The sequence below is a fragment of the Penicillium roqueforti genome, assembly GCF_015533775.1.
Source record: "Penicillium roqueforti strain LCP96 04111 chromosome Unknown scaffold_01, whole genome shotgun sequence".
NCBI lineage: Eukaryota > Fungi > Ascomycota > Eurotiomycetes > Eurotiales > Aspergillaceae > Penicillium > Penicillium roqueforti.
In genome coordinates this window covers 3,507,327-3,534,276 of record NW_024067565.1, presented here as the reverse complement: position 1 = coordinate 3,534,276, position 26,950 = coordinate 3,507,327, and the positions used below count along the sequence as shown (strand labels likewise).

At 50.0% G+C, this 26,950-nt stretch overlaps 8 protein-coding genes across 8 annotated transcripts; 4 read left to right on the top strand and 4 right to left on the bottom strand.

Annotated features, from left to right (window-relative positions):
- Positions 1-1,056: 1,056 nt before the first annotated feature.
- LCP9604111_381 (SNF1 family serine/threonine-protein kinase) lies at positions 1,057-3,575 on the top strand (the record flags this gene model as incomplete). Its single annotated transcript, XM_039068696.1, has 4 exons — positions 1,057-1,442; positions 1,499-2,331; positions 2,379-2,969; positions 3,019-3,575. 4 exons carry the CDS (start codon positions 1,057-1,059, stop codon positions 3,573-3,575), a joined length of 2,367 nt encoding a protein of 788 aa, XP_038932929.1.
- Positions 3,576-4,370: 795 nt separating this feature from the next.
- Positions 4,371-6,625, bottom strand: LCP9604111_379 (putative pathogenicity factor; the record flags this gene model as incomplete). Its single annotated transcript, XM_039068694.1, has 3 exons — positions 4,371-6,189; positions 6,400-6,438; positions 6,561-6,625. The coding sequence occupies 3 exons, from the start codon at positions 6,623-6,625 to the stop codon at positions 4,371-4,373; spliced, it is 1,923 nt and encodes a 640-aa protein (XP_038932927.1).
- Positions 6,626-7,530: 905 nt separating this feature from the next.
- LCP9604111_378 (uncharacterized protein) lies at positions 7,531-10,313 on the bottom strand (the record flags this gene model as incomplete). Its single annotated transcript, XM_039068693.1, has 2 exons — positions 7,531-10,042; positions 10,096-10,313. 2 exons carry the CDS (start codon positions 10,311-10,313, stop codon positions 7,531-7,533), a joined length of 2,730 nt encoding a protein of 909 aa, XP_038932926.1.
- A 1,636-nt stretch (positions 10,314-11,949) lies between these two features.
- LCP9604111_377 (snoRNA-binding rRNA-processing protein UTP15) lies at positions 11,950-13,578 on the top strand (the record flags this gene model as incomplete). Its single annotated transcript, XM_039068692.1, has 1 exon — positions 11,950-13,578. One exon carries the CDS (start codon positions 11,950-11,952, stop codon positions 13,576-13,578), a length of 1,629 nt encoding a protein of 542 aa, XP_038932925.1.
- A 161-nt stretch (positions 13,579-13,739) lies between these two features.
- LCP9604111_376 (phytanoyl-CoA dioxygenase family protein) lies at positions 13,740-14,672 on the bottom strand (the record flags this gene model as incomplete). The annotated part of the gene is made up of 1 exon (XM_039068691.1): positions 13,740-14,672. One exon carries the CDS (start codon positions 14,670-14,672, stop codon positions 13,740-13,742), a length of 933 nt encoding a protein of 310 aa, XP_038932924.1.
- Positions 14,673-15,208: 536 nt separating this feature from the next.
- On the top strand, positions 15,209-15,838 carry LCP9604111_375 (uncharacterized protein; the record flags this gene model as incomplete). The annotated part of the gene is made up of 1 exon (XM_039068690.1): positions 15,209-15,838. The coding sequence occupies one exon, from the start codon at positions 15,209-15,211 to the stop codon at positions 15,836-15,838; it is 630 nt and encodes a 209-aa protein (XP_038932923.1).
- A 194-nt stretch (positions 15,839-16,032) lies between these two features.
- On the bottom strand, positions 16,033-17,352 carry LCP9604111_374 (putative sulfate/molybdate transporter; the record flags this gene model as incomplete). Its single annotated transcript, XM_039068689.1, has 1 exon — positions 16,033-17,352. The coding sequence occupies one exon, from the start codon at positions 17,350-17,352 to the stop codon at positions 16,033-16,035; it is 1,320 nt and encodes a 439-aa protein (XP_038932922.1).
- Positions 17,353-20,887: 3,535 nt separating this feature from the next.
- LCP9604111_373 (uncharacterized protein) lies at positions 20,888-25,517 on the top strand (the record flags this gene model as incomplete). The annotated part of the gene is made up of 5 exons (XM_039068688.1): positions 20,888-21,476; positions 21,525-21,583; positions 21,639-23,971; positions 24,025-24,673; positions 24,723-25,517. 5 exons carry the CDS (start codon positions 20,888-20,890, stop codon positions 25,515-25,517), a joined length of 4,425 nt encoding a protein of 1,474 aa, XP_038932921.1.
- Between the last annotated feature and the right edge of the window lie 1,433 nt (positions 25,518-26,950).

Here is a 26,950-nt window from a genome sequence, read left to right as displayed (position 1 = left end):
ACTCTCTTAGATGCGATGAGGTTATATCTCTTGTCTGAATTGCCTAAGATTCAGTGGCTGTGTTGCATAGCCCGGCTGCATTTGTACCTTTAGCGTACTGGATAATATAGCCGGCACGTTATACATATCCACGAACCCGCATATATAGTCAACTTAAGATCCAAGTGCTTAGGGGAAATGCACTATTCTACCCTGGAAATGTGTAAATAATGAACAATCTCGATCAATTGACTTTCAGCCACAGTTCTTTAAGGGTATTATTGACCCACTGCCTATGACACAGATTTTCTCGGATCGCTTCGGCGAAATCTCTTTAAAAAAAATAAGAAAGACAAAGAAGCTTTATGTTGTATTTGTTAACTAGTTCTATTTAGTTGTTAGTCTGCGGAGACACAGACCAACCTTCGAGCTAGGATCATATGCATTGCATTAGGGCTGGCATAAGATATAAAGAGGAGCTGCTGTGTTGACCGACAAAGCTTGGCTGATATATAACATAGGTCAAGGTGAATATTCAGAAGTATGATACGGAGTAGTAATTGAAAAGTAGTCTCTTACTATATACTACTATTTTTCCGTCATAACAGGGTTCCTTGCTAACATGTCCTGTAAATGTAGATATCACAGTGGACAATAGATGATGTGCCCCAGAACTAGCTTAGGTAAGGTCTAGAACTCCATCAATGTCCACAAACGAGGTTGATTGAAAATCATGCCCAGGTGGCTCCCCAGATCTCATTGATCTTCCTATTTATATTGGCTTAATCACTCAACCTCATCCAAAACTTCAGTCCATTTTGGTTTCTTCACTTCTTCAACCCCTGACAAGCAAATTTACCCCTCCATCCCCCACCCGACAAACAGCTGCCCAGCTCCACATTCGGTTCTATTGTGGGGAGGGTCGAGACTGATCAACTGATTGGCGCCTGGCAAATGTTTGGAGAGAAAAAATAGAGAGAAAACCCTCCCGGGCACTGAACGGTCTGCACAGTCAGCAGTCCCGACCGCTGAACCGTCTGGAAAATCAATCACGTCACGTTGGCATTATTCCCGACCATGGCCGCTGCATTCGACGAGGAAGACCTCGCTATTCCCCTCCCCTCCGACCGTGATCGTCCGCGTGAACGTGCGAGACCTCCCGCCTCCAACCCCTCCGCCATGGCAATGCCCGCGCCCTCGAGGCCGACCAGCAAGATCGAGGACCCATTGCAGTCACCGTCGACTACCCGAGATATGCAACGCCTCGACCAGTACCAGACTATACGGGTCTTGGGCGAGGGTTCCTTTGGCAAGGTGAAGCTTGCTATCCACCAGCCAACTGGACGTCAAGTTGCTCTGAAGATCATCTCCCGACGCAAACTACTCTCCAGAGATATGGTTGGGCGCGTGGAGCGAGAAATCCAGTACTTGCAATTGCTACGACATCCACACATCATCAAATTGTACAATTTCAATCCACACTGAAATTGGGATTTCAGTTGGCTGACCAATGATTTAGGTATACGGTGATTGCGACCAAGACCGATATTGTGATGGTGCTGGAGTACGCAGAGCGAGAGTTGTTCGATTATCTCGTGAGGAAGGGAAGATGCGGCGACGATGAAGCCCGGAAATTCTTCCAGCAAATCATCTGTGCTGTGGAATACTGCCACCGACACAAGATTGTACACCGTGACTTGAAGCCTGAGAACCTGCTCATCGACAACCAGAAGAACGTTAAGATTGCGGATTTCGGTTTGAGTAATATTATGACGGATGGCAACTTCCTGAAGACCAGCTGCGGTAGCCCGAACTACGCTGCGCCAGAGGTCATCTCCGGAAAGCTCTATGCTGGTCCTGAGGTCGATGTGTGGAGTTGTGGTGTCATTCTGTATGTGTTGTTGGTGGGCCGCTTGCCTTTCGATGATGACTATATTCCAGCCCTTTTCAAGAAGATTGCAGCGGGCACCTTCCACATACCTGGATATGTTTCATCCGGGGCAGCTCGTTTGATCCGGGCAATGCTCCAAGTTCACCCCGTCCACCGCATTACAATCCCTGAGATCAGAGAAGACCCATGGTTTAAGAAGAATCTCCCCAAGTACCTAGAACCACCACGAGAGGAATTCATCGCCCCGGGGGTGGACCCGAAGAAGGTTGATTCTGCAAGGCTTGACATAGCAAAGCCTATATCGGTTCAAAGCAAAATCCATCGAATTGCAGTTTCCAAGCTCGAACGAAGCATGGGATATGGCCGAGAAGATATCGAAGAGGCATTGAGACAAGCTGAACCCAGCGCGATCAAGGATGCGTTCTCCATCGTTGTTGAGAATGAGATGATGCAAACTAATTGTAAGTCTTGATCTACTAAACTAACCTACCTCTGCTAACGACGATAGCACCCTCGGATGTTAATTTGTTAGCTCAAAATGCCCAGAAAGGAGCTGCGCCTTCATCTGCGGATCGGACTCCTGCGCCTCGTCATCAAGGGACCCCGGCCGCCCCCACCATGGACAGGACCGCTAGTGCATCGCGCCGTAGGGCCTCGGAAGATCCACAGCAATCAGACGAGGACGAACTCCGCGTTAGCCACGTCCGAATCCTCCCTACTAGCTTGCCGTACGTTCACGACCAACTCATGGAACAACGTGATCGAGATAAAAGAGCTCGCAACCAAATGCTCGAGCAGCGTCGCCAAGAGGCCATCAAGCTTGACCCAGAGGGACAGGGATCTGCCTATCGGGACATGTCTCCCGAAGAACAGGCTGCCACAGCCCGTGCATTGAAGCCCCACTCACGCAGTGTCGTCGACTTGGACAAGTTGCGATTCGAGCCGCCAACCGGTCAACCCCTAGAAAAACAGCCCAAACGGAGCCGTAAATGGCAGTTTGGTATTCGGTCCCGAAACCAGCCATATGAGGCCATGCTGTATCTGTACCGGGCAATTGCTGCCCAGGGTGGATTGTGGGATATTCAACCCGTGGAATCAGGTATGTTTCCACCCATTACTCATTTTGAGCCGATTCTTATATTCTCTAGGCACCAATATTGGTCCCGATGCGACCCCCTCCCCTGATAAGCCCAAACCCTTGCAGAGCAAATACCCCGACCTCCCATCCGACTACTACATTCCCAAGGACCCATGGTTTATCCGTGCACGCCTGCTGAAAGAAGGCATCAACCCTCCTGGAGACACCACCAGTGCTTACAGTAGCCGCAGTGACCTCGAGGAACTGCGCCGCCGTTTCAACATCTCGGGAATCTCTGCCCCAACGGAAGACCGAAGCAGAGAACCCCAGTCCTCCGTCCCCGAGAGCGCTAGTGCGGCCTCCTCAGTCAATGTACCAAGCGGACTCCAGAAGATCACCTACGGTGTCTGGGTCTTCCTCGACATACAGCTCTACCAACTCGAAGAGAACAACTACATGGTCGACTTCAAATGCGATGGCTACCAGAACGTGATCCGCGCTCATGGCGAAACCGAATGGCATCCCATCAGCAGACGCCTCAAGAACAAGGAGAAGGAGGTGACCAGTCCTTACCCCTTCCTCGATGTGGCGTCTGATCTCGTCGCCCAGCTGGCTGTGGCAAGCTAGACCAGTCTGTTTAGAGACCTGAATTTGGCATTTTTTTCCATACAAAAACTACCATGATAATTACCTTACATTAATCTCTTTTTTGATTCATATTACTTGGGTGGTTGCATAGGGACTTTTTGTTCCTTGCATTTCGGTGTCTTTAGCAAGCGTGTCGTATTGTTGCGGTTGTCTATATTGTACGGAGTATGTGTCCTGGATCTTCTTCTTACTCGTTTTTTTTCCTCGCATTCAAATATTCGTTCAATTAGATTTTCACTGTTTATGGGTACATCCATATGTATATCGGTAGTCTCTGATGAAGCTGAAATGGGATTTGAGATCTCGAATTTCCGAATGTCGTTGAAATTGCCTTCAGCTGTCAGGCATAGCCCTATATTGTATATGGAGTTTGCCATCGTAGAATTAATGAAGACAACTACATGACCAGGCAGTCATTGATCGGATATCAACGCAATGGGATCAAATTTGATTGTTTGCTGTGCACGGAAATATATTCTCTCACATTTCCTTCAGATTTCAACTTCTCTTACATCAAATTTCTATCACCGCCGCTTCATTATTTTGAGAATCAAATTCGCCCGCGATATTCCCGCGAAACGCGCGATCAAGCAGCATACTTAAAGTCCCTTCAGCACTCCAACCAACTCGACTTCTGCAACATTCCGGCGGAGCATCATCCGCCAATAACCTGATCCTTTTTCTTTATCTGACATCAATAGAACTCGGATACATGAGCTCAGATATGAGCGATCCGCATGAGTCACAACCCAGATTGCCGATTCCAATGGAAGACTACATTTCATTCTCCGCTTCCTCCTCCTCATCCTCCTTGATGGTCTTCTTGTTCAAGCTCTGGCCAGGGAGACGATCTAGGGCCTTGATATAGACCCGCTCGCTGCGGCGGCGCTGGCTCTCAGACTGGCCACGGTTGGTCCCAGCCCTACCGATGTGAGGCTGCACCTGCAAGAGATTGACCCCAGCGGTGTCGTCAGCAGAAACAGCAGTAACAGACTCGAGGCGGCCCTCGCAGTGCTGCGCTGCTGTAGCTGCAAAGTCGCCGTTTGATGCCTGGCTGGATCCAGCGCCATTGGTGTCCCGGTTATCCTGGATTTCTCCAAGGACACGTCCACCACCGAGAATTCTCTGCTCCGACTCGTCCTTGATCTCGGGCTCGTTCATGTTCATGTTCATTGGGCCGTTTGTGGCAGATCGCTGCCGCAAAGCAGCCTCCTTCACCCAGGGCTTGAAATGGGGGAGGATTTCAACGTCGGGGAATCGAACCGTGCTAGGACGCAGGGGAAGGGGGCTTTGGCCCTTCGCGGTACGTCCCTTTCGGATGCTCGAGGATGCACCTCGACGAAGGCTTCCTGGTTTGCCTGGGGACTTGGGAACGTCGTTGAGCTGCTGTTGCGCTCGTTCTTGGTTTCGCAGCCGGACCATGTGGCTGCGCACCATTTCGATGATCTGGCGGATTTCCTGAAAGGTCTTGCCATGACCAACGTGTTGCCGAAGCCAGTCTGGGACAGGGGCGATGATGGCAGTTGGGTGTCTACGGCCCGGGCGGGTGACAATAGCCGAAGACTTGGTGCCCTGATCTTGGGCCTTGCCGGAGGAAGTGACCTCTTTCTGCTTGGAGGTCTCAGTGGTCGTTGTGCCCTCAGCTTCACGCCCGACACGCATTTGCTCTCGCCGGCGAAGGATCAGCTCGAAGCTCTCCACTCCATCCCAGCTTTCCATACGTGTCAGTGACTCAAGCAGGAGGTCACACTGTGTGAAAGGCCATTGATCTGCGCGATACCGGGCGCGCTGGTAGTGCTTCCGGCAGTAGTGGACCCAAACTCCGAGTGGAAACAGCTTGGTGACGGCCTTGTTTCTGCCGAACACATGCGATACTACCTTTCGGTAGTGCATTCCATCAGGCGAGGGATGCATTCGGCATGGTGCAGCGAATTCGCACAAATGGTCCTCGTAGTTGTCGTCGAGGTCCTCCTCCTCTTGCTTGGCGACTGGTGGTCTTTCGGGCCCTTGCACCTGTTGTTGCTGTTGCTCCTGGGGGTATCCATACCAATTGCCATCATTGAGATGGTAACTCTGTCCCAGAGAGTCCCCTGGGAGGCTCAAAGCAAGATCACGACCACCACTATGGGTGTTGTCCGGAAACAGTGTCGGAGAAGAGCTAGGCAGATTCAGATGCATCATGTCATTGATGCCAGGCGGAACATACACCTCCCGAGGATAGTGATTGAATCCCCTCGCTGGCCCTGCTGGTAGATCCTGGGATTCAAGAAGCCCGTTGGATTGAATCGAGCTGTAAGGGCTTCTACTGCGAGCCCTTCCATGGTCTCGCATCTGGCCACCTTGATCCAGTCTGTCTCTGAATGGGTTGGCAAGATCGGCCGCAGTCCTGAGCTCCGCTCCCCGAATTGGATTATAAACACGGTATGATCCATTCATTCTGGTGAACTGGGGACCAGCCGGATATTCTGGGCTGTATTGGGTGGGTGCGGAATCGATTGTGCCCAGAGGTATCAAAGGCGAACTGGGCGGAGGAGAGAGAAGTAGCGACAGCGCTCGGTTCTCCTGGTGGATTGTTTGATTGGGACTGTCAGGACTAATACTTTGTTTAGCTGAAATCTTCATAGAACACGATGCTTCCAACACCCAAGATGGGATTGTATCACGTAGCACTGTTCGTAGATAATGAAAAAGTGATAGCAAGGCAGAGAACTATCAAAAGACTGAGGCTAAAGGCTTGATACCAGATAGTATAGGCTTGGCTGCTAGGCACACAACGACGCCAGGGGATATAGCGTATACTCACGTCAAAGCATCTTGGTTGATGTGGACATTGTTGCTAGGTCTGAGCTCTATAGGTTAGCAAAACGATCCCAAGACAAAATCAAAAGACGTTCACGTCAACAAGAAGGATAGGGTTTTCAACTCATGATACCGAGTAGATTGAGGGGATGTTACTATACGTACATTTTCACGTTCTCCTCAGGGAGATGGCCTTGATGGCCATGGACGTCAGAGCCCTGACCTTGCATGGCTGTGGACATGCCAAACAAGACAAGGACGAAGGAAGATGGGAAGTACGTTCTTGATGAGGAACGCACTACCTGATGGTTTTTGATAGATGGTTTTTGATAGCAAAGCTGTCTGATAATGTGGAAGGGTCCTGGTGTTGAGCCAAAATGAAAAGGAAAGCAGGGTGCGAGAATAGGATAGAGGGGGAAGAGGGGAGCTGTAATAAGATGAGCTTTATAACTTTGCAGGAACTTACCTACTGCGTTTGACTTGGGTCGAGTTCAGATGGCTTTTTTTTCCTTTATTGGGTTCTTACCCTGCCAACTTCTACAGTAAGAGCTCTGTCGTTACATCGTGTGTGCTGGTTTGTAGCTAGTAGCAATTGGAACAACCTAGTCTCTAGGATGATTTATTGAGTATGACGGTATTTATATATAGAGAGACATGATCATGATGTTCTAGAAGGTTGTAAAGGTAATCAGGTTGGCATGACCTGAGCACGATGTCTCCATATACGACCGCATGTGCAAACAGACAACCACAGGCAGCTGGAGCTAGCAGGGAATATAATCACTGGAAAACCCAGGATATCAAGAAGACCTATATAGGCACACTGAGGTCTACTGTCAGACCATCGAGCAACTGATTACATCAATGATCTTGTTGAAGATACTCTCTAATCTACGGAAGCACTCATCTAGTAAGAATTAAATGTCACTTTACGATATCATTCCAAGCTTGGTTATTCCCGTTATGGTGTACATGATCAAGCCCCATTTCCCCGTAGATCAGATCCATAACGCCAGAGCAATGCAGTCTGAAAACAAGAATCGAAACGGACCCGAGAGATACACCAACCACACCAAGGACCCCAAAGAAAAATAGCAGTACATAAATCATGCATAAATGTAAAAAGCAAATCGTTTTACCTAGCGTAGCCGATTGAAGCTGGCTGTCTTGGGACGTATTTTCGAACAGCCCCCCGGCCAGGGTTGCAAGCTGCAGAGCCAATGTCAATCGTACTCAGCTCTAGACTGAGGGCATCCATGCGGTCGTTTCCGTTTGTATTGCCAGACATGACGGGATAGCTTGGAGCTCCTCCTGTGATTGGCACTTTGCTTGGAATTGGGGGACCTGGGCTGTAGTCATACAGTGGCTTACGAGACCCTGGGTTTGGAGAAACAGAGCCTCGAGAAGAGCGCGGCCGGCCAACCGAAGTGGTCGCGCTGTAGGCCCGACTTCGCGCGTAGCTGTCAGAGCGTTCACGCGCGTAGTCCGGCCGAGGTGGAGCTCGAACCATTGACCCTGGATTTGGGTGCACCTGGGGGGGTGTGAACTTGACTGGGCGATCTGGTGCATAGGTGTTGTTCTCAGTTTTGAATGCTACGCGTGGCTGGCCTGTGCTGCGTGGTGGGGGAGCGTCATTGCCTCTAGAAGTTGGCCGGGGCGAGTTTTTGAAGCGGATGATGACCTCAGGCTTGCGGTTCTTCCTTTCTGGTTCGGGTGCCCATGTATCAGTGGGAAGATGGTCGGATGGGTCAATCTCCCGACCATCATCTCCTATAATTGGGTGATCTCCGTCTCGACGGGGTTCAGTCTTTCCACGTATCACAGCATCTCTAGCCTGCATAGGTGTGTTGTACGCCGGGGAAGGATCTCGGTTGGGATTGTGAGAGGCATTCGGGTTTAGCGAGATGTAGGAGTCGGGAGAGAAAGGGACTGAAGAGCCACCACCGACGTCTGAAGTAGAGGGCCGCGGACTGACGGATTTCCGAGTCACAGCCCGCATATCAGAGCTGACAGATCCACCTCTGCTAGAAGTGGGCCTTTGCTCGATAGGGTTGGGGGATGTTCGCAGACTGTAGACAGGAGCATCGTAGTGAACGGGGACTGATACAGGAGCTAGTACAGGCGACTGGGAGATCATCATCTCATCGTCCCATTGGGTGCTGCGTCTGCGGACTGATCGCTCAAATGCTGCTTTCTCAGATGGGTCTTCCACTTCATGACCTGCAACGAGGCTTGCGGGCATCGCGGGAGAGTTCTCCATTAAAGAAGGCTCCTGATAGTGATCGCGGTGGGACGGGGTAGGCATGCTTGATGGTAGATGGGGAGCCGAGGATCGAGGTGTGGACTGGGGTGTGTAGGCTGCATACGAGTGGGGCGATGATTGCGGGGTGGGCAGTTGAGAGTGCCTCCGTGACCGATGTGCCGGTGGAGGAGGGGGCGGTCCGTTATCATCTTCATCCTCTACTCGTGGTTGCATTCCAGCATACTCTGGGTGCCAATCATGACCATGAGCCGTGATTTGTAGAGGGCGAGATCTTGGATGGTATCTCGGTTCATCCACAGACCCTAAAAAGGAAGACATGAACTCTGAACCTGACACATCGTGTGGATGGGTTGCGCCATATGACATAGGGTCCGGATTGTATCGCGGTTGCTCTATTTGAGAGTAGTCTTGAGAGGAGAGGTATGAAACTTCCTCATAGGGATCTGCCTCGTACTGGCTTTGCCTGGTGAGGCGATTGTCTCTCGAAGGTGGCCGATCATATTCGGAACGATTCCGTAGTTGCTGTTGCTGTTGTTGTTGTTGTTGTTGTTGTTGTTGCTGCTGCTGCTGCTGTTGCAGTTGTTGTTGATGCAGTTGTTGTTGTTGTTGTTGTTGATGCAGCTGTTGTTGATGCAGTTGAAATTGCTGCTGTTCCTGTTCCTGCTGCTGCTGCTGTAGCAAACGCGGATCATATGTATTTTCCATAACTTCATTTGAAGCGTAAGGCAGTTCATGGGTGATTTTTCGGCGGAGAGGAGCAACAGATGCAGTGTCCCATCCTTGAGTGTGGCTATCGCTCTCATACCCACCCCGGGAGGGAGGCGGCACAGGAGAAGGGGCGTGATATGTTGATGCATCGTAAGCAGGCTCTGAATATCTCGGGGCATATGTGCTTTCCGGAGCACTAGATGCAATGTTTGAATGCTCAGGGATGGCGGGTCTCGATGGGACCGGTTGTTGAAGTGGAAGTGGAGAGTGAGCTTGTTCCACAGGTTGTCTCGCCGAGGCCCCTGAAGGACCACTGGGCAAGGGTCGTCGTTTGACATCTTTCAATTGGCGGGGGCCAGACAAGCCCGTGCTGCCTGGAGTACTAGGGACCTTGCCTTGGACCCGGTCGGCGGCTTCTTGTCGGCGTCCAATGAGAACCTCATCTTGTTGTCTCGTGTCGTAGTAGGTCATTTCAATCCGGATATCCCCGGCATATTTCCCACGGTATTGAAGTGGGTGCCAGTGATCATTTTGGCTTCCACCCGGAATGATCAAGCTTTGTAAATCCACCCAGGTTTCACCGATCAGGTCGGTCTTCTTATCGTCATTGAACACGGAGACCTTCAATTTGAAGTAGTCGGGTGATTCGTGTACGGTAAATCGGAGTTCCGAGTCCCTAGGCAGGTAAGCTTATCTTCCATTTGTACATCTATCAGGCTCAATGCTTACCATCGAGGAGTTTGTCCACCTCGCAAGTCTGTTTGTGTCTTCTTTGCCTCCTTGCCTAGTCGTGCTGCAGCATAGGGATTCTGCTTGCCCATAGTCTTCCGGTTGGGTAGGTTCTTCGCTCGGTCAACGATAGCGACCAATGTGCCAATAATGGGGCCATCGACGGATATGTCGGCGAAGATGCCTGCTGCATGGTTGACCTTGGAGATCTTCGACATTTCGTGACCAGTTGCTAATCACTGGATGTATTGAATATGAGCAGAAAAGACCATAGAGTCAATGTCTACAGTGTGGAGAGGGGGAAGGAGGAAAGAGAAAACATACTCTTAGAATGTCCTATACGGGGATTGGAGGTGGCTGGGGGGGTTGTAACAGATCCTCAGATATGATTGGTCCCTACCCCTGGCGGTGTCTGGACGGGGCGATTCATCCATACCATGGATACACAAACCTTGCATGCGAGTAAACAATGGAACTGGGAAGCTACGACCACCGCTACCGAGTTAGGAAGCCACTGGGTTAGGTAAGTCGCTCTCTATTTGCACCTCGTGCCATTCTCAATCCTATCTTGTATATTAATCCTCGTGTATGCTGCGATATATCTCATGATGTCATTCAACTCATCTTCAGTTGGCCAACCCCGGTCAGGTATTCCCGCATGTAGTGGATCCCTCAGCGCGATCTGATCCCGCGGCCTCATCGGATTCCCAGCCACCGCGGGTTCAGAGATTTATATTGTATATCGCCGATCATTGGATGGCCCAGACACTATCGCTATTCATCTACAGTGCCTCGTACCGAGTATTCTCGGTCCTCTTGCCTGTGGAAAAAAAAAGTGCCGGTTCCAGCGGCATTTGGGCTTCAATAAGCTGTGAAGTGTCGCGGCTCCCCTCCCCACCTTTAGGGTTAGGCAGCTGCACCCCGATGGATCTCCGTTTCCCCCCCACTGGAGATTGACCTGACTAGTGGCCACTCACAGTCCTAGTGAGATTCGAGATGCCTTTCATACATTGGCAATATTGGTGAGACTGTCTTGCCTCGCTTGCTCATCCTCTACGGGTTCTAGACGCTTTATGATTAATGATGTTGCCTGTGCCGGTGCCTCAAGTGGGCTTGTTGGGCAATCAATACCCACCAAGGTTACTATTATTAACATTGCGGATGGTTAAATTGCGGAAGCCTATGCTGTACAATGTACTTTGTATGCATATGTATCCATCCACTAGTTTTTAGCTTATCTTTAGGTCAAGTGATGAAAAAAAGTTGGGCTTACTGAGGGGAATCTCTTTAGACTGATCAATCTGATGAATGTGATACATATGTAAAAGCATTAATACTTCGTACTCGGTACATGATGTATTACCCGAGAATGGAATATATTATGTAGCCTGGCAGGTCAGCCGAGGAATGGTGCTTGTAGCCAGCCTCATTGAAATCAGAGGCAGAGAACTTCCAATGGCTCGGGCGAAAAAGTATCAGCCGAGGTATTTTTTACATTTCATTTTTTATTTTCCCTCAGACTCATCTTACGAGGGGTCCAGTCTAGGCTCTGGCTGTGTCAGCCATTTCTTTGATTGATGTAAAGTCAAAGCCAATGCCAAGAATGCCAAGAGTTGATGTTCTGCCGTGTGGCCTCAGGCAAAAATTCAGAACATTATGCCTCAGGCAGAGAATGCTACCGCCACCATTCCCGATTGGGCGAGACGAACTTTTTTGATCGGCAGAAAAAAGATGGTCTTCATGAACTTCATGATAGCACTCTAGTCGGCTTAACATTATCGCCTGTTGCTTATTTCGGGTTGCCCACCTGATTAACACCCCCCAAATAACTACTGTCTATCCACCACTGCAACCATGGCGGCGCCCGTCCTGCCTCTGCAGCAGGTCAAGCTCGCCTCGTTACCCTCGACGCAGCTAACGCCCGAGCAACAATACTGGCGAACATTCAAAAACCCGCTCCTGATCCCGTCACCGGCCAATGGACCGGTCAATCTCATCACTCAGCCCTCCGTTCCTTCCTCTGCTGCGGCATTCCCCTCTCTCACACAACCGCCCGATGTCTTTACTGTGACAACAGGCGCACGAGTCCAGATCTATTCAATTCGCACACGGAAACTCCTGCGGACACTTACACGGTTTGACGACACCGTGCGCGGTACTGACGTTCGTCCCGATGGACGTGTCTTGGTTGCAGGTGACGACACCGGTTCCGTGCAAGTTTTCGATGTCAAATCGCGCGCCATCCTCAAGACGTGGAAGGATCACAAGCTGCCTGTGTGGGTGACCAAGTTCTCTCCTAGCGACCCTACAGCGGTCCTCACAGCCAGTGATGACCGTACAGTGCGGTTGTGGGACTTGCCGTCGCAAACCAGTGCGCGCACCTTTGTCGGCCACACCGATTACGTGCGCAGCGGTGCATTCATGCCTGGCTCTATGGCTTCTTCTGGTCTGGTGGTTTCAGGTTCTTACGATCGGACTGTTCGACTGTGGGATCCTCGAGTTGGAAACCGTGCCGCTATGACGTTCAAGATGGGTGCGCCGATTGAGACTATTCTGCCTATGCCCGCCGGAACTACAGTTTTGGCTGCGGCCGATAACAAGATTGCGGTGCTGGATATTGTGGCTGGTAAGCCGCTGCACATGATCCAGAGCCATCAAAAGACTGTCACTGCCCTTGCGCTGGCCTCTAATGGTGAGCGATTGCTCAGTGGTGCCCTCGATGGACACATGAAGGTCTTTGAGACCACTGGGTGGAACCCCGTCTCCGGATCCAAATACCCATCACCCATTCTCTCTCTCCGCGCGATCACTTCCGGAACAGAATACGAGGATAAGCACATTGCTGTTGGTATGCAGTCAGGTCTTCTGTCTATCAAGACCCGACTATCTGGCCAACAGAAGATCAAGGAGCGAGAACGCCGGAAGGAAATGGCAGCTCTGCTGGAGGGCAAATTGGAGGAGCACGACCGGGAAGTCGCTAAGAAGAAGAAGACCCGTGGCTCTGGATGGGAAAAGCGTCTACGTGGACGCGATTTCATCGGAGAAGGTGTGGAGATTGTCATTGAGGGCCAGGACCGCAAGAAGCGTAAGAGAGAACAGCCTTGGGAGAACGATCTCCGTAAGGCACGCTACTCTGTTGCGTTGGACCAGGTCCTCAGCTCGGCTGACAAGACTTCGCAACTCACACTGCTTACGGCCCTGCGCCACCGCTCCGCCCTCCGTGCCTCGCTGAAGGACCGCGATGAAGTCACCCTCCAGCCTGTGCTGCAGTGGGTTTACAAGAACATCCGTGAACCCCGCCTGGTCGATCTTAGCGTCGAGGTCGCCATGAACCTTCTCGATATCTACTCCGGAAACCTGGGCCAGTCGGTACAGGTCGACAAGATGGTGGAGCGTCTGCACCGCCGGGTGCGTGACGAAGTGGAGATGGCCCAACAAGCGTGGCAAACAAAGGGAATGCTTGACATGTTGAAGGCGACCTGATCTGACAGCCTTGAATCGCAACTTGGAGTTCGGGGTGTCTGGGATTCGCACACTGGTGTATATGGCGGGCCATCTTTTGTACAGGATTTGCATAAAGAATAAAAGTCGAACTATTTACCATTATTGACCGTAACATCATTCATTCGTATTCTAACTGTGTATCAAGCATTCAACTTTGAGAACCCACCAGCAGGCGGCTGCAACCAATTTCGCACATCATACTCCCACCCATCGGCACCCTCAATAACATGGAAGGTATAAGCATACCGACTATTGAGGCTGGTATTCTTCTCACTCTTATGCAAAACATTCCCATGAATGAGCACAAGCGATCCAGCCTTGATATCAAGAATCTCCAAATCCTCATCTGTAGCCTCCTCACTCTTCTCCTCCTCCATGCCTTTGGGGAGCGCAGGCCCCCGATTCTCAATAAACTCCGTCCCCGCCCCATTCTCCCTCCTCACAAACCTCCTAGCAATATGACCACCCTTCCTTCCCGTATGCGACCCCTTGTACATACCCAACGTCCCATTCGCCGGTCCCGCATCCTGCAGCGCATACCACCAACCCACAGCAGAGGGTGGATCCGTATACAAAAACTCCGAATCGCGATGGGATGGCACGGCCCCACCAATCGAGGGCTGCTTGCAGATAACCATACTCTGCAGCACGCGTGGATCGACGAATCCCAGGGACCGCGCGACAGCAGCGTTCCGCTCGTTGAGCGAGATGGCCTTGAAAGGAGGCGATAGGGTATGCAGCGAGTGACCGATCTTGTTGACGGCGCGGTTTTTGGGCTTCAGGAGCGCGGCGCGACCGGTCACTGGATCCGGCTCGGTGCTGAACGCGTCGGGCTCGAAAAAGAAGCGGATTTTGTCGCCCGAGTTTAGGAAGTAGTCGTCGCCGACATGGTCGGCGGTTTCGTCGCCCGTTGTGAACTGGGTGAGGGGGTGGGATTCTAGTGGGAATTCCTCAAGGAGTTTGTTTGTCTCGGCGAGGAGAGCGGTGACTTCGGTTGGGGCGAGGTAGTTGGGGAGGACGAGGTACCCGTTCTCCTTGAAGGAGGCGACCTGAGTTTCGGTAAGTCCAGCCATGAAGTGCTTTTTGTTCCAGAGTTGGAGATGAGTTGGTTTCGATGTTGAAAAGCGGGGGAGATGATAAGCCGTTTTGATACGCCCAGTACCTTATCTGGGACCTCATCCATGCACGCGCATCTATGGACAACGCCTAGACGTTCAATATATGCTTTGTTTCCCCGGCTCTATTCTCGTGGGGTACCTCCAGACCCCTCGGCGACGCGGATGGGTCTTTGCCTCTTCCATAGAGGTTGGTTGCCGCACGAGGCAATGATGCAAGCGGCAAGTAAAGCTTGCCACAGGACAGGGGAAGATGAAATATATAAACGCATCGATATTCAACATTTTGAACTTCGAAAGCAACCAGTACAACTTGTACATTGCATATATCGACATCTTACGGAGACGCTTCTACAAGCAAAGAAATAAAACAACCTCCCCAAAGGTTTAGTATTCTATATTCTCCATTTACCCAACTAAACAAAACTCAAAAACCGCAAATCATCCCAAGTGGACCAGATCAATCTTTTACTTTTCCACATATCACCGCTACGATGTCCGACTCCTTCATAAGCTCCACGTACTACTACAGTTCCACAACCAACGGCACCGACGGCAGGACTACAACCGGACACAGGTATTCGACAACTTCATACACCGAACCCGACGGCTCAACAGTCGTGCGTACAGCCCAGCAAGATCTAGGCCAACCGGCCGTCGTCGAAGAACGACGATACGACAATACAGGCCAGGAACAGCTAGCTTTACCCGAGCCTGGCGGTAGCTCTGCAGGAGGAATACGGCGCATCACGGAACTAGAGGATGACGTTTCAGATTCCAAAGATACCCCGACCCCAGATTCCGCGCCCAATGTCATGGCTGATATTAGGGGTGCGGCGGCTCAGCTCTTGGATGGGGACGGCGAGGACGATTCGTTTAGTTTGGTTTCTTCGCCATTGGGGTCTAGGGTTTATGACCCCGTGACGGGCAATTATAATGACTCCGAGTATGATATAGGGGGCGTTACTCGGCGCCATAGGGAGGGTCGCCGGTTTGGACGGGATGTGAATTTTGCTTCGGATGGCTTTTCGTCTGCGGCGAGGGAGGACCGCCCTTATGAGAATCCTAGTACAGGTACCAGGCTACAGAGAGGAAGTGATGTGGATGTTAGGGATGTACTATAGGTGAGTGTATTGGTGAGTGTATTGGTGAGTGTGTTGGTGAGTGTGTTGGTGAAGACCTGCATTTGCTTATGGTGAGTAATTGCGCTTGTTTTTGCTATATATAAAAAAGATCAAAATGCATATCTGTGAATTCTTTACGTATATATTGTGAAGAATATCATGAGATTTCAAACCCCGAAATTCCACACCTATTTCTAGTCACGTAGACGTAGACGTCCCTCCGACCAGCGGCTACGCGCCTGCTCCCACCATTTCGGGATGTCGTAGGACCAGTGGCAAAGCATACCAGCAATGAAGCCAATCGCATCATTTTTGAATCCTACCAGTAATCCCACAGTGACCATCATGACAGTCCAGCGACGACTGCGTTCTTCATCTGTAAGCATGGGACCAATATGCTGTTCAATGTTCGACACAAGGCCACCACCGGTCTGGTTGAGGTCCCGAGCACCCGTGGTGTTGAGGCTCTCGCCGACGCCAAGCAGCTCTGTACCGGCTGCAATGACCATTACACCAAGGAAGGCAGCGGGAAATCGCTTCAGGAGGTCAACCAAGGTCTCTCCGAAAAGAAGGCCAATCATAAGTTTCAACAGGCCGAGGAAAATCACACTTGCTCCCGAGCGAGCTCCGAACCGATACTGCGCGGCAAGACCACCGGAACCATGACAGACGGGCATAGCACCGAACCAGCAGCCAATCAAGTTCATGCCGGCTACGCTCAACCCGACGTTGGTGATGGACGGAGTGCGGACATCCGGCAGTAGATCACTCGCCAAGTGAACAACCGCCACAATAGAATTCAGGGTGGTAAGAGGAATTTGACCAATACCAGCGTCCACAGCACCGACGCGCCATTGATGTGGGGTCGGAACCAGAGCGAAAGGATGCCACACTTCGAAAGCGGGCATATGTCCAGCGACTGTAGTCCGAATAATGGCAAACACCAGACCTAGCACCAACACGGCAATTGCATAGGGTACTCGGCGATAAACATTGGTGAGCAGAAGCGCAACAAATGCAGCGATTGCCCAGATACGGTTATCGGCCCAGGAGGGGCTGGTCCAGCCCAATGGGTGCAGCATGCTGCTGCAGGCTGCGATGATCAAGGATAATCCCGCCCCGACTTGGATACCTTTGATAACCGGAATAGGAATCACACTGGCGAACCAGTGCAAGATACCCGTCAAGCTGAAGACAAGGATACAGCCGCCGACGAAGATCCCCGCTGCAGCGATCGTGCCATTTGAGAAACTGCGCGCGATAGCCACTGCGGCGATTGCCTTCATCGGCTGGACTGGCAGTGGAATACCAAAGAACAGACCAGTTAGAATATTGAAAATTCCGGAGAAGATCAATGTACTGGCGAGGGAGACAGTGCCGTTGACAGCTAGCGCAAGCGCGATAGGCAGGAATGTGCCTAGATCGCCGAGCGAGCCTGAGATCTCGGAGACATAGTGGTGCTTGAAGGTGCGCAGATTGTAAGCGTTGATTTCACGTAGTGATTGGATTGCCATGGTGAGATGATATTTCTGGGCTCATGAAGAGAAAAAGAGGGGAGGAGGGCTTCCAAGTTTGTTTTATTCCCATCGGAGCCCGCCGATCTGCCCCGCTGACATCGGTCTCGATTAGAATCCTGTTTCCATTTGGCCTGTCACTTGATTTAGGTACCGATCTAGGTTCCATGGATGGATATATGATTGCTTAGCTAAGATTCTGCATTATTTACACTCAGCATCCCCAGGTGTCCGAAATCATCCCAAAACAATTATACGCGCTTTTTATGAATATAGCAACGGCTTAGAGTGCTGAATCTGTCTGTATTCTCTACATATATCTCTTGATAGTACATATTAGGTACTGCAGACAAACAAATTACAATAATGTATACTATGTGGCAATAGAAGCACTGTCCGAGTAGCCTTCGAAGCCTCGACTATATATGTAACTTGCGAATTGAAAAAGAAATTGCTCATGAAACATATGGCGAAGAGTACATAATATACTGTCTCCATTGATTTACTGCCTCATGGCAAGGTCTAAAATATCAAAGCCTCAATAACTCACTCCATAACAGTCACGCCGGTCTTGGAGTGTATATAGATAGGCAAAGTTGATACCTCTGATGTATAGACTAGTAGTTTTTGCTAATTGGCCTAGGATTTGTAGATTCGTCCACTGATAGACAGCGCGAGTGCAGCTTCGACTGTCACATGTCGGATAAATATTGGAAGGTGCGACCAGATGGTTTGCAGGTTTGCCCTAGTTCCTTCCCTTCTGGTCAAAAATCGTCACCCACCCCAGTTTCTCATGACCTTAAGCCACTGGAAGGGTATAAATACCCCCTCTTCCCCCCAATTTCTCTTTCTCTTTCTTTCCTCCTTCGCATCTCTCGGGTTTGGCACCTCCACTTTCAATGGCCTTCATATACCATCCACTATAACCATGTCAACCTCAGGCCATACCACCTTCAACCATGTCAACCATATGTTATGGCCTTGACAACCCTGTATGGTGACAATCTTCCACTACGGCCTTGTCAACCATCCACCATGTCAACTCATTATGACCTTGACTACCATCTAACATGTCAACCTTGGACACTTCCATTATGACAACTTTCCATCATGACAACATCCTTCTTCGAAGACAACAACCTTCATCAAGACAATGACCTTTCATCCTAAGAACCTTCCATCGTGATCTTCCCTCTTGGCCCCAGCAACCTTCTACTACAACTGTTCATGGTAATATGCATTCATTCTTTGGTCTTATATGTTTGAACTCGCTAACTCGTTTCTAGCAAATCTCCTCCCTCTCCCCCAAACCCCACTCCATATGCCCCACCCCACCTCATCCCTACCCCCCTCCCCTCGTCGCCTCACAACAACCCAGCAGCCAGGAACCGTTCTGGTCGACAGACTTGCAGTGGAAGCACTCCGGCCGGTAGTTTAAATGCTACCCACTGCAAGTCTCCAGCAACTGGGCGTGGCCTCGCAAAGCGACTCAGTCGACAAGCTTATGGTGAAAGCACTCCGGCCGGTAGTTTAAATGCTACTCACCGTAAGTTGCCTCGGGGCAAACCAACAACCGGGCGTGGCTTCGCAAAGCGACTCGGACGACAACGGCTTTCTTCAGCTGTCACGGACAAATTCATTATATTCCCACCTCCACCTCCATCCCCATCCCCATCCTTTATCCCCATCCCCATCCTCATATTGTCTTCTTTCAGTCGCTCTACTGGAGCCAAGCCTTTTTGCAGAACCATCACTGGCACATGCCTTGCCACCATGGTCGACCTCAATGGCATCAAGCGACCAATAGAGTCACACCAAGCAGTTTAGACTCCAGGTCAGACATTTACTCCCCGATACACAGCCTCTCGAATCACGATATCGACGCTTGCTTCGGATATTGTTAAGACGTCTTGGCTTGCAACTCCAACTATCTCCACGCCTACAAGCCATCTGTCAACTCCATCTTTTCTGGAGACATCGATCCCGAATCCCAACAAGATCTTCGGTAATTGGTTTCTCACTGGCTGTGGTCTGCTTTCAGCTTGCGTTCTCACTCGAGTTCAATACCCGCGGAGGCGACGGGGAAGTAATGATTTTGCATGAACAATGAACACTATTTTAAATCCATTATTTGCTCCTTTTGGTTTACCAACCATGTAGATGTAAATAACCCCTTTATCCACGACTTTCCAGCCGTGTTGTTGATTCCGGCGAGGTAAGCCTTGCAATTAGATCCTGCACTTAGCTCTTGCTATGGAGCTGGCTTTTCGAATTGATCGCTTGACTTTTATATTAATTGTTATAAGCCAGTTCTTTGAATACTGAAGAGTGCGGTCAATTCAAAATAGTATGGGGAGATAACGGAGATAACGGTAACCCTGGAACCTCCGGGAGGCACGAGCAAGCCCAGCCCCACTTTGTCAAACCGCGCAAACAGCAAAAGACAACCTGTAGCATGTGATAGCATGTGATCGTACGTTGTATGCATAATCGCATCATGATTCCGCGAGACATGGTTAGTCCACGGGTCCCCCGAGTGCCATTCTTCATTAATTCGGTACTATTCACTACAACATATAGATAGTGTCACGGCGAGATCAATATAGTCTATCGAAAACAGTACATTGTTTACTCCGTAGAGGAGCCTTACATATATGCATACTGGGGTAATCTGCGCTCCACCAGGTACGGATCAAAAAGTGGCGACAAGCAATCTTGCAAGCCAACAATGAAGCCACCAAACGCACAAGAGTCGCCACATCCAGGTGCTTTGTACAGTACCACATCCGTGCTCGTATACGTAGTGTATATGTTGTAAGGTGCCTAGTCCCGGCTTAACGGGTCTCAGGGTTCAAAGATCAATGGGTGCCGATGTGTTCCCGAGCCGATGCAGGCCCAATTTGACCGAATTTTCCTCCGAGTCTTAGATAGGTATGGTCTGTAATAATAATCAATAAAGGGATACTGGAAAAAAATGTGGGGCGCAAAGATTTTAGATATGCACTCGCAAGCTCTACTGCGTCTGGCAAATCATAATTGGATTTATGTACAGCGCGTACCGTCCACGGCTTCGCATAAGCTCGGGAGCCGAGGCTCGGGATCGCCTATCTCCGTGTTCCGGGTCCCGGGGTCGAAAAAAGTGCCGCTGACTCAGCAGAATGCTTAGAAAACCTTTAGGTTCTAGCGGGCAGTTAAGGATGCAGTTATCGCGACTAGGTCCCTTACGGCAAACTTGGCGCAACTTGGCGAGCCCGATTCGATGTCGATCTGTTCGTATCCCGTGCCGAATCATTGTCCTGGGATCGTAATATCGTAACAGGGCACAACTCCACTTATATCTCTTCCATTGTCTTCAATTGCTCCGACCTCCGACTCCGACCCACAGTTCTCATTACAATGGAAGATGTCATCCAAAAACGGAAACGTAGTGCCTAGGCTTTAAATATCTGATCGCGCCCGCATTTGTGTGATTTCTCATTATAATTAATTTCTCTTTAAGCCTCCCTGTGCTCGTTCCTTATTCTATCTCGGCACGATGACGTCCGAGAAAGACTCCTTCGAGCTGAGGGAAAAGGATGAACAACCACCCCATACCGGATCGACTCTCGGGAGAGTCCAGTCCATGACATACATCAACCAAAACGATGTTGACACCCTCACGAGAATAGCCACTGAACATTCACACCGGCAACCGGCCCCTGGAACCTCGGATAACCTAGAAGCCCTCGCCGAACAAGATCCAGCTCTCGACCCCCAATCTGGAAAGTTCGACTTGCAAAAATGGCTAAAAGCGGCTTTCAAAGACCTCAACCGGGATGGCCCAGCGGGACACACATCAGACGTCGTTTTCAAAAACCTCAACATATACGGATCGGGCGCTGCGCTGCAGTTCCAAGATACAGTTACATCGACCCTGACCGCCCCCTTTCGGTTGCCCCAAATCATTCGTGAATCACACTCTCCTCAAAGGCGAATCCTCAAGGACTTCAATGGCATTTTAAAAAGTGGCGAGATGCTGCTTGTGCTTGGTCGGCCAGGTGCCGGCTGTAGTACGCTACTGAAGTCCATGACTGGAGAGCTGCATGGTTTGAAGATGGACAAGGAGAGTGTCATTCATTACAATGGTAAGAATTGAGGTCCCGCATCCTTTAGTTAAAGCTAACAGTCATTAGGAATTCCTCAAACTCGCATGATGAAAGAGTTCAAGGGCGAACTAGTATACAACCAAGAGGTACAGTCGCAACATACCACGCCAATGAGAATATCGCTAATCTTGAATTCTATAGGTTGACAGACACTTCCCTCACTTGACCGTCGGTCAGACTTTGGAGTTTGCAGCTGCAACACGAACTCCCGCCCATCGGTTCCAAGGCATGTCGCGCGCAGAATTTGCCAAATATATGGCCCAGATCATCATGGCTGTCTTTGGATTGAGTCACACATACAACACGCGCGTCGGAGACGATTTCATCCGTGGTGTTTCCGGTGGTGAGCGAAAGCGTGTCAGTATTGCAGAGATGGCCCTAGCCCATGCTCCAATCGCTGCCTGGGACAACTCCACTCGAGGATTGGATTCCGCCACCGCGTTGAAGTTTGTCGAGGCTTTGCGACTATCCTCTGATATCACTGGCGCGTGTCAAGCAGTCGCTGCTTACCAAGCCAGTCAAAGCATCTACGATGTATTTGACAAGGTGATTGTACTTTACGAAGGCCACCAAGTATTCTTCGGAGCTGCGTCCGCAGCCAAGTCTTACTTTGAGAACCAGGGCTGGGATTGCCCGACGCGGCAGACCACTGGAGATTTCCTCACTTCGATCTCGAATCCCCAGGAGCGGAGAGCCAAGCCTGGCATGGAAAATCGTGTTCCCCGTACTCCTGCGGACTTTGAGGCTGCATGGCTGAAGTCACCTGAATACAAGCAATTGCTAAATGAAATTGCTGAATATGAAGGACAAAATCCTGTTGGAGATGATGTGCAAGCCCTAGCTGATTTACAGAATTGGAAGCGTGGCGTCCAGGCCAAACATACTCGACCCAAGTCTCCATACATCATCAGCGTTTATATGCAAATCAGACTCAACACCGTTCGCGCCTACCAACGACTCTGGAACGATGCTGCCTCCACCATATCTGTGGTGGTCACTAATATTATCATGGCTTTGATCATTGGATCTGTCTTCTACGATACCCCGAATGCAACTGTGGGCTTTACGTCGAAATGTGCAACTCTATTCTTCGCCGTCCTGCTCAATGCCCTCACCGCAATGTCCGAAATCAACAATCTTTATTCACAACGCCCAATCGTCGAAAAACATGCCTCCTTTGCCTTTTATCATCCCTTCACAGAAGCTATTGCTGGTGTGATTAGTGATATCCCAGTCAAGTTTGTCTTATCTGTCGTGTTCAACATCATCCTATACTTTCTAGCTGGTCTGCAACGAGAACCTTCCAACTTCTTCCTCTATTTCCTCATCACTTTCATCATCACGTTCGTCATGAGTGCAATCTTCCGCACACTGGCCGCTGTCACCAAGACTATTTCACAGGCAATGGGTCTTGCAGGTGTCATGATTTTGATTCTCGTGGTTTACACCGGTTTTGTCCTCCCTATTCCGTCTATGCATCCATGGTTCAATTGGATTCATTATCTCAATCCGATCTTCTACGCCTTCGAGATTCTGGTTGCCAACGAGTTCCATGCTCGCGAGTTCCCTTGCTCAAGCTTCGTTCCCTCCTATGCCGACCTATCAGGAGAAGCATTCAGTTGCACTGCACCTGGTTCGCTGGCAGGCGCCACAACAGTCAACGGTGACCGGTTCATGGCACTGAACTACAACTACAGCTACGCCCACGTCTGGCGAAACTTTGGTATCCTGATAGGCTTCCTGATCGCTTTCATGGCCATCTACTTTATCGCGACCGAGCTGAACTCTGCTACTACAAGTGCCGCCGAAGCTCTCGTCTTCCGTCGCGGTCACGAGCCTGCCAGTTTACGCCAGGACCATAAGTCTGGATCTGATGTTGAAAGCACCGAGACAACTAAAGACCACGCTGCTGCGGGTACTGGGGAAAAAGGAATGGGTGCTATCCAGGCTCAGACAGATACCTTCACTTGGCGCAATGTGTGCTATGATATCGAGATTAAGGGCGAGCCGCGTCGTCTTTTAGACAATGTTTCTGGATGGGTTAAACCTGGAACCCTGACAGCACTTATGGGTGTCAGTGGCGCTGGTAAGACGACTTTGCTTGATGTATTGGCACACCGTACATCGATGGGTGTTATTACTGGTGATATGTTTGTCAATGGTCGTCCACTGGATCAGAGTTTCCAGCGAAAGACAGGTTATGTCCAACAGCAGGATCTTCACCTCGATACTGCTACTGTGCGTGAGTCTCTGCGATTCAGTGCAATGTTACGTCAGCCAGCCTCCGTTTCGGTTAAAGAGAAGTATGCCTATGTCGAAGATGTGATCAGCATGTTGAAGATGGAGGAGTTTGCTGAAGCCATTGTCGGTGTTCCTGGTGAGGGTCTAAACGTCGAGCAGCGCAAGCTGTTGACTATCGGTGTTGAATTGGCCGCCAAACCCAAGCTACTACTCTTTTTGGATGAGCCTACTAGGCAAGTACCCTATACAACAAATTCATTCCTTACCGATGCTAACTATTGCTCAGTGGTCTCGACTCTCAGAGTTCTTGGGCTATTTGTTCATTCCTTCGTGACCTTGCTTCGCACGGCCAAGCAGTTCTTTGCACAATCCATCAACCCAGCGCCATGCTCTTCCAACAATTCGATCAGCTACTGTTCCTCGCCCGAGGCGGTAAGACCGTGTACTTCGGTCCGGTTGGAGATAACTCTAGCACAATGCTCGAGTACTTCGAATCCAACGGTGCGCGGAAGTGTGCGGATAACGAGAACCCAGCTGAATATATGCTGGGCATTGTCAACGCTGGTCAGAATGACAAGGGCATGGACTGGTTCGACGTGTGGAAGCAGAGCAACGAAAGCACGGAGGTCCAGAATGAGATCAATCGAATTCACAAAGAAAAGGAAAATGAACCCCCCGCCACTGATGATTCAGCACAAAATCACTCTGAATTCGCCATGCCGTTCTGGTTCCAGATTAACGAAGTCACATACCGCGTGTTCCAACAATACTGGCGCATGCCAGCCTACATTCTGGCGAAATGGGGGCTTGGAATTGTCTCTGGTCTATTCATTGGTTTCTCTTTCTATGGTGCCAAAACATCGCTGCAAGGCATGCAGACTGTCGTCTACTCCCTGTTCATGATTTGTACAATCTTCTCGTCATTGGCGCAACAGGTAAGCCAAATCTAGAATCAAGCGAGTGAACATGCACTAATCTCACCAGATCATGCCCGTCTTCGTCAGCCAGCGATCGCTCTACGAGGGACGTGAACGTCCCAGCAAATCCTACTCCTGGAAAGCTTTCCTCATTGCCAACATGGTTGTGGAGCTGCCCTACATGGTCATCATGGGTATATTGACCTATGGCTCCTACTTCTATGCCGTCGTTGGAATCCCCGATTCGCTGACCCAGGGAACCGTCCTCCTGTTCTGCATTATTTTCTTCATCTACGCCAGCACCTTCACCCACATGGTCATTGCTGGTCTCCCAGATGAAACCACCGCCAGTGCAGTAGTCGTTCTTCTCTTCGCGATGTCTCTCACCTTCTGTGGTGTGATGCAGCCCCCCGATGCTCTTCCCGGGTTCTGGATCTTCATGTACCGTGTCTCGCCATTCACATATTGGATCGGCGGCATGGCAAGCACACAGCTTCACAATCGTCAGGTGGTGTGCTCGACCGCCGAACTAGCCATCTTCAATCCTCCCTCTGGCTATACTTGCGGGCAGTACCTCATGAAGTATGCCGCCGCCGCTGGTGGACAGATAACTAATCCCGACGCCACGAGTGAGTGCGGCTACTGCTCTCTCAAAGTTGCGGATCAGTTCATGGAAACGGCCGGTATCTACTACGGTGATCGGTGGCGCAACTTCGGTATTATGTGGGCTTTCATTCTTTTCAACACCTTCGTGGCTACCCTCATGTACTATCTTGTCCGCGTGAAGCGGTGGAACAGTGCGGATCTGAAGGCCTCGATGATGAAATTCATTCCTGGGAAGAAATCGAAGAGTGCCAAGTAATTGTGTCACTGCCTCCATGCTAATATTTCCCATTTTTCGGTGTTTTTGTCTTTCCTTCTAATGTTTTTTTTTTTGGGCCAGCTACTGATGTTGCTGTATATCTATGTTACATTTGGTTATATCGAGTCTTTTACACTGCGTTGCATAGAGACATTGTCCTAATACACTACATATATATGTCTTGGCATATATATCACTTCATGATACCCGTTCGTGTCAAATTAATTCTACTCAAGTACCAATTGCAACCGTAAAATTAAGCTTCTTCATACTGCAAAGTACCATAAGCCATTCTCAGGAGCCATGCTCACATCTCCACAGTAGGCCGACCTCCCAATCTGTCAAGTGGATAATGAGCTTCTCATTAGCATTGGTTCTTCATCGCGGACTATATGGTGCAACTGGATATATCTCTGAGAGAATTAAAGACGAAAGCTCACACAGGACGTGCTAATAGATACTACACATCTTACTGGTTACTTGGGTGACTCCCGTAGCGTATAATTCCTAGATATGAATAGCGTGACATGTGCAATCTACCACAGACCGTGCCTTGATATTCGATGTCTCCTACGACGAGCCACTTATTAAAACCAAAGAGTGCAGTCATTTCAATCAAAAAATTAAGTACAAGAGAGCAAAAAGAAATATGGACGAGGATCTGTGCGTATAGGGTGTAGGGTGTAGGGTGAAGGGCTTTACGGTGTGCCTCCCTGCAAATCATGCAAACTCTTGATCAACTCGCTTAGCTCTTCGGCAGAAAGGGAAGGAACGACCCAGCAGGAAGGATGGGCCCTTCAGATCGGGACATCCTCAAGGTCTATAGACTGTAGCTAAGACAATACATTGACTATCTCGTGAATATCTAGAGTCCCGGGCAAGCAAGTAGGACATATAAAAACCATGATATCCATTGTTCTTGAATAGGATTGAGGTAACAATGACAGGGTATTGACATGCACCTGCCTATTTCACGTGCCAGTAGGTCTTTACGTGCCTTCCCATTTCAGAGGTTGTGCTGTTTCCCACAAGCTATAAATACCCCCTACCCCCCAATTTCCTTCTTCTCTCTTTCTTTCTCTTCCACTTCACCTTTCTTTGCTTGCGACACCGCACACCGCCACACCACGACACTTCGACACCAGGTAGGACACTTGACACTTGGCACTTGACTTTGATACTGACACTTCCATATTAGGACTTCCATACTAACACCCTACTAACACTTCCTCCCTTACCCTCCTACACTTACCCGTCTACACTAACCCTTCCACACTAACACTTGACAATGACAATGGTACTTCACACTAACAACACTAACACTAGGACACTAACACTTCAACACCAGACTCACCTGGAACGATGGGGACACGACGGGGACGACAGTGGGGGACGACGGTGGAGGACAACTGGCGGGGGCATTCGACAGCAGA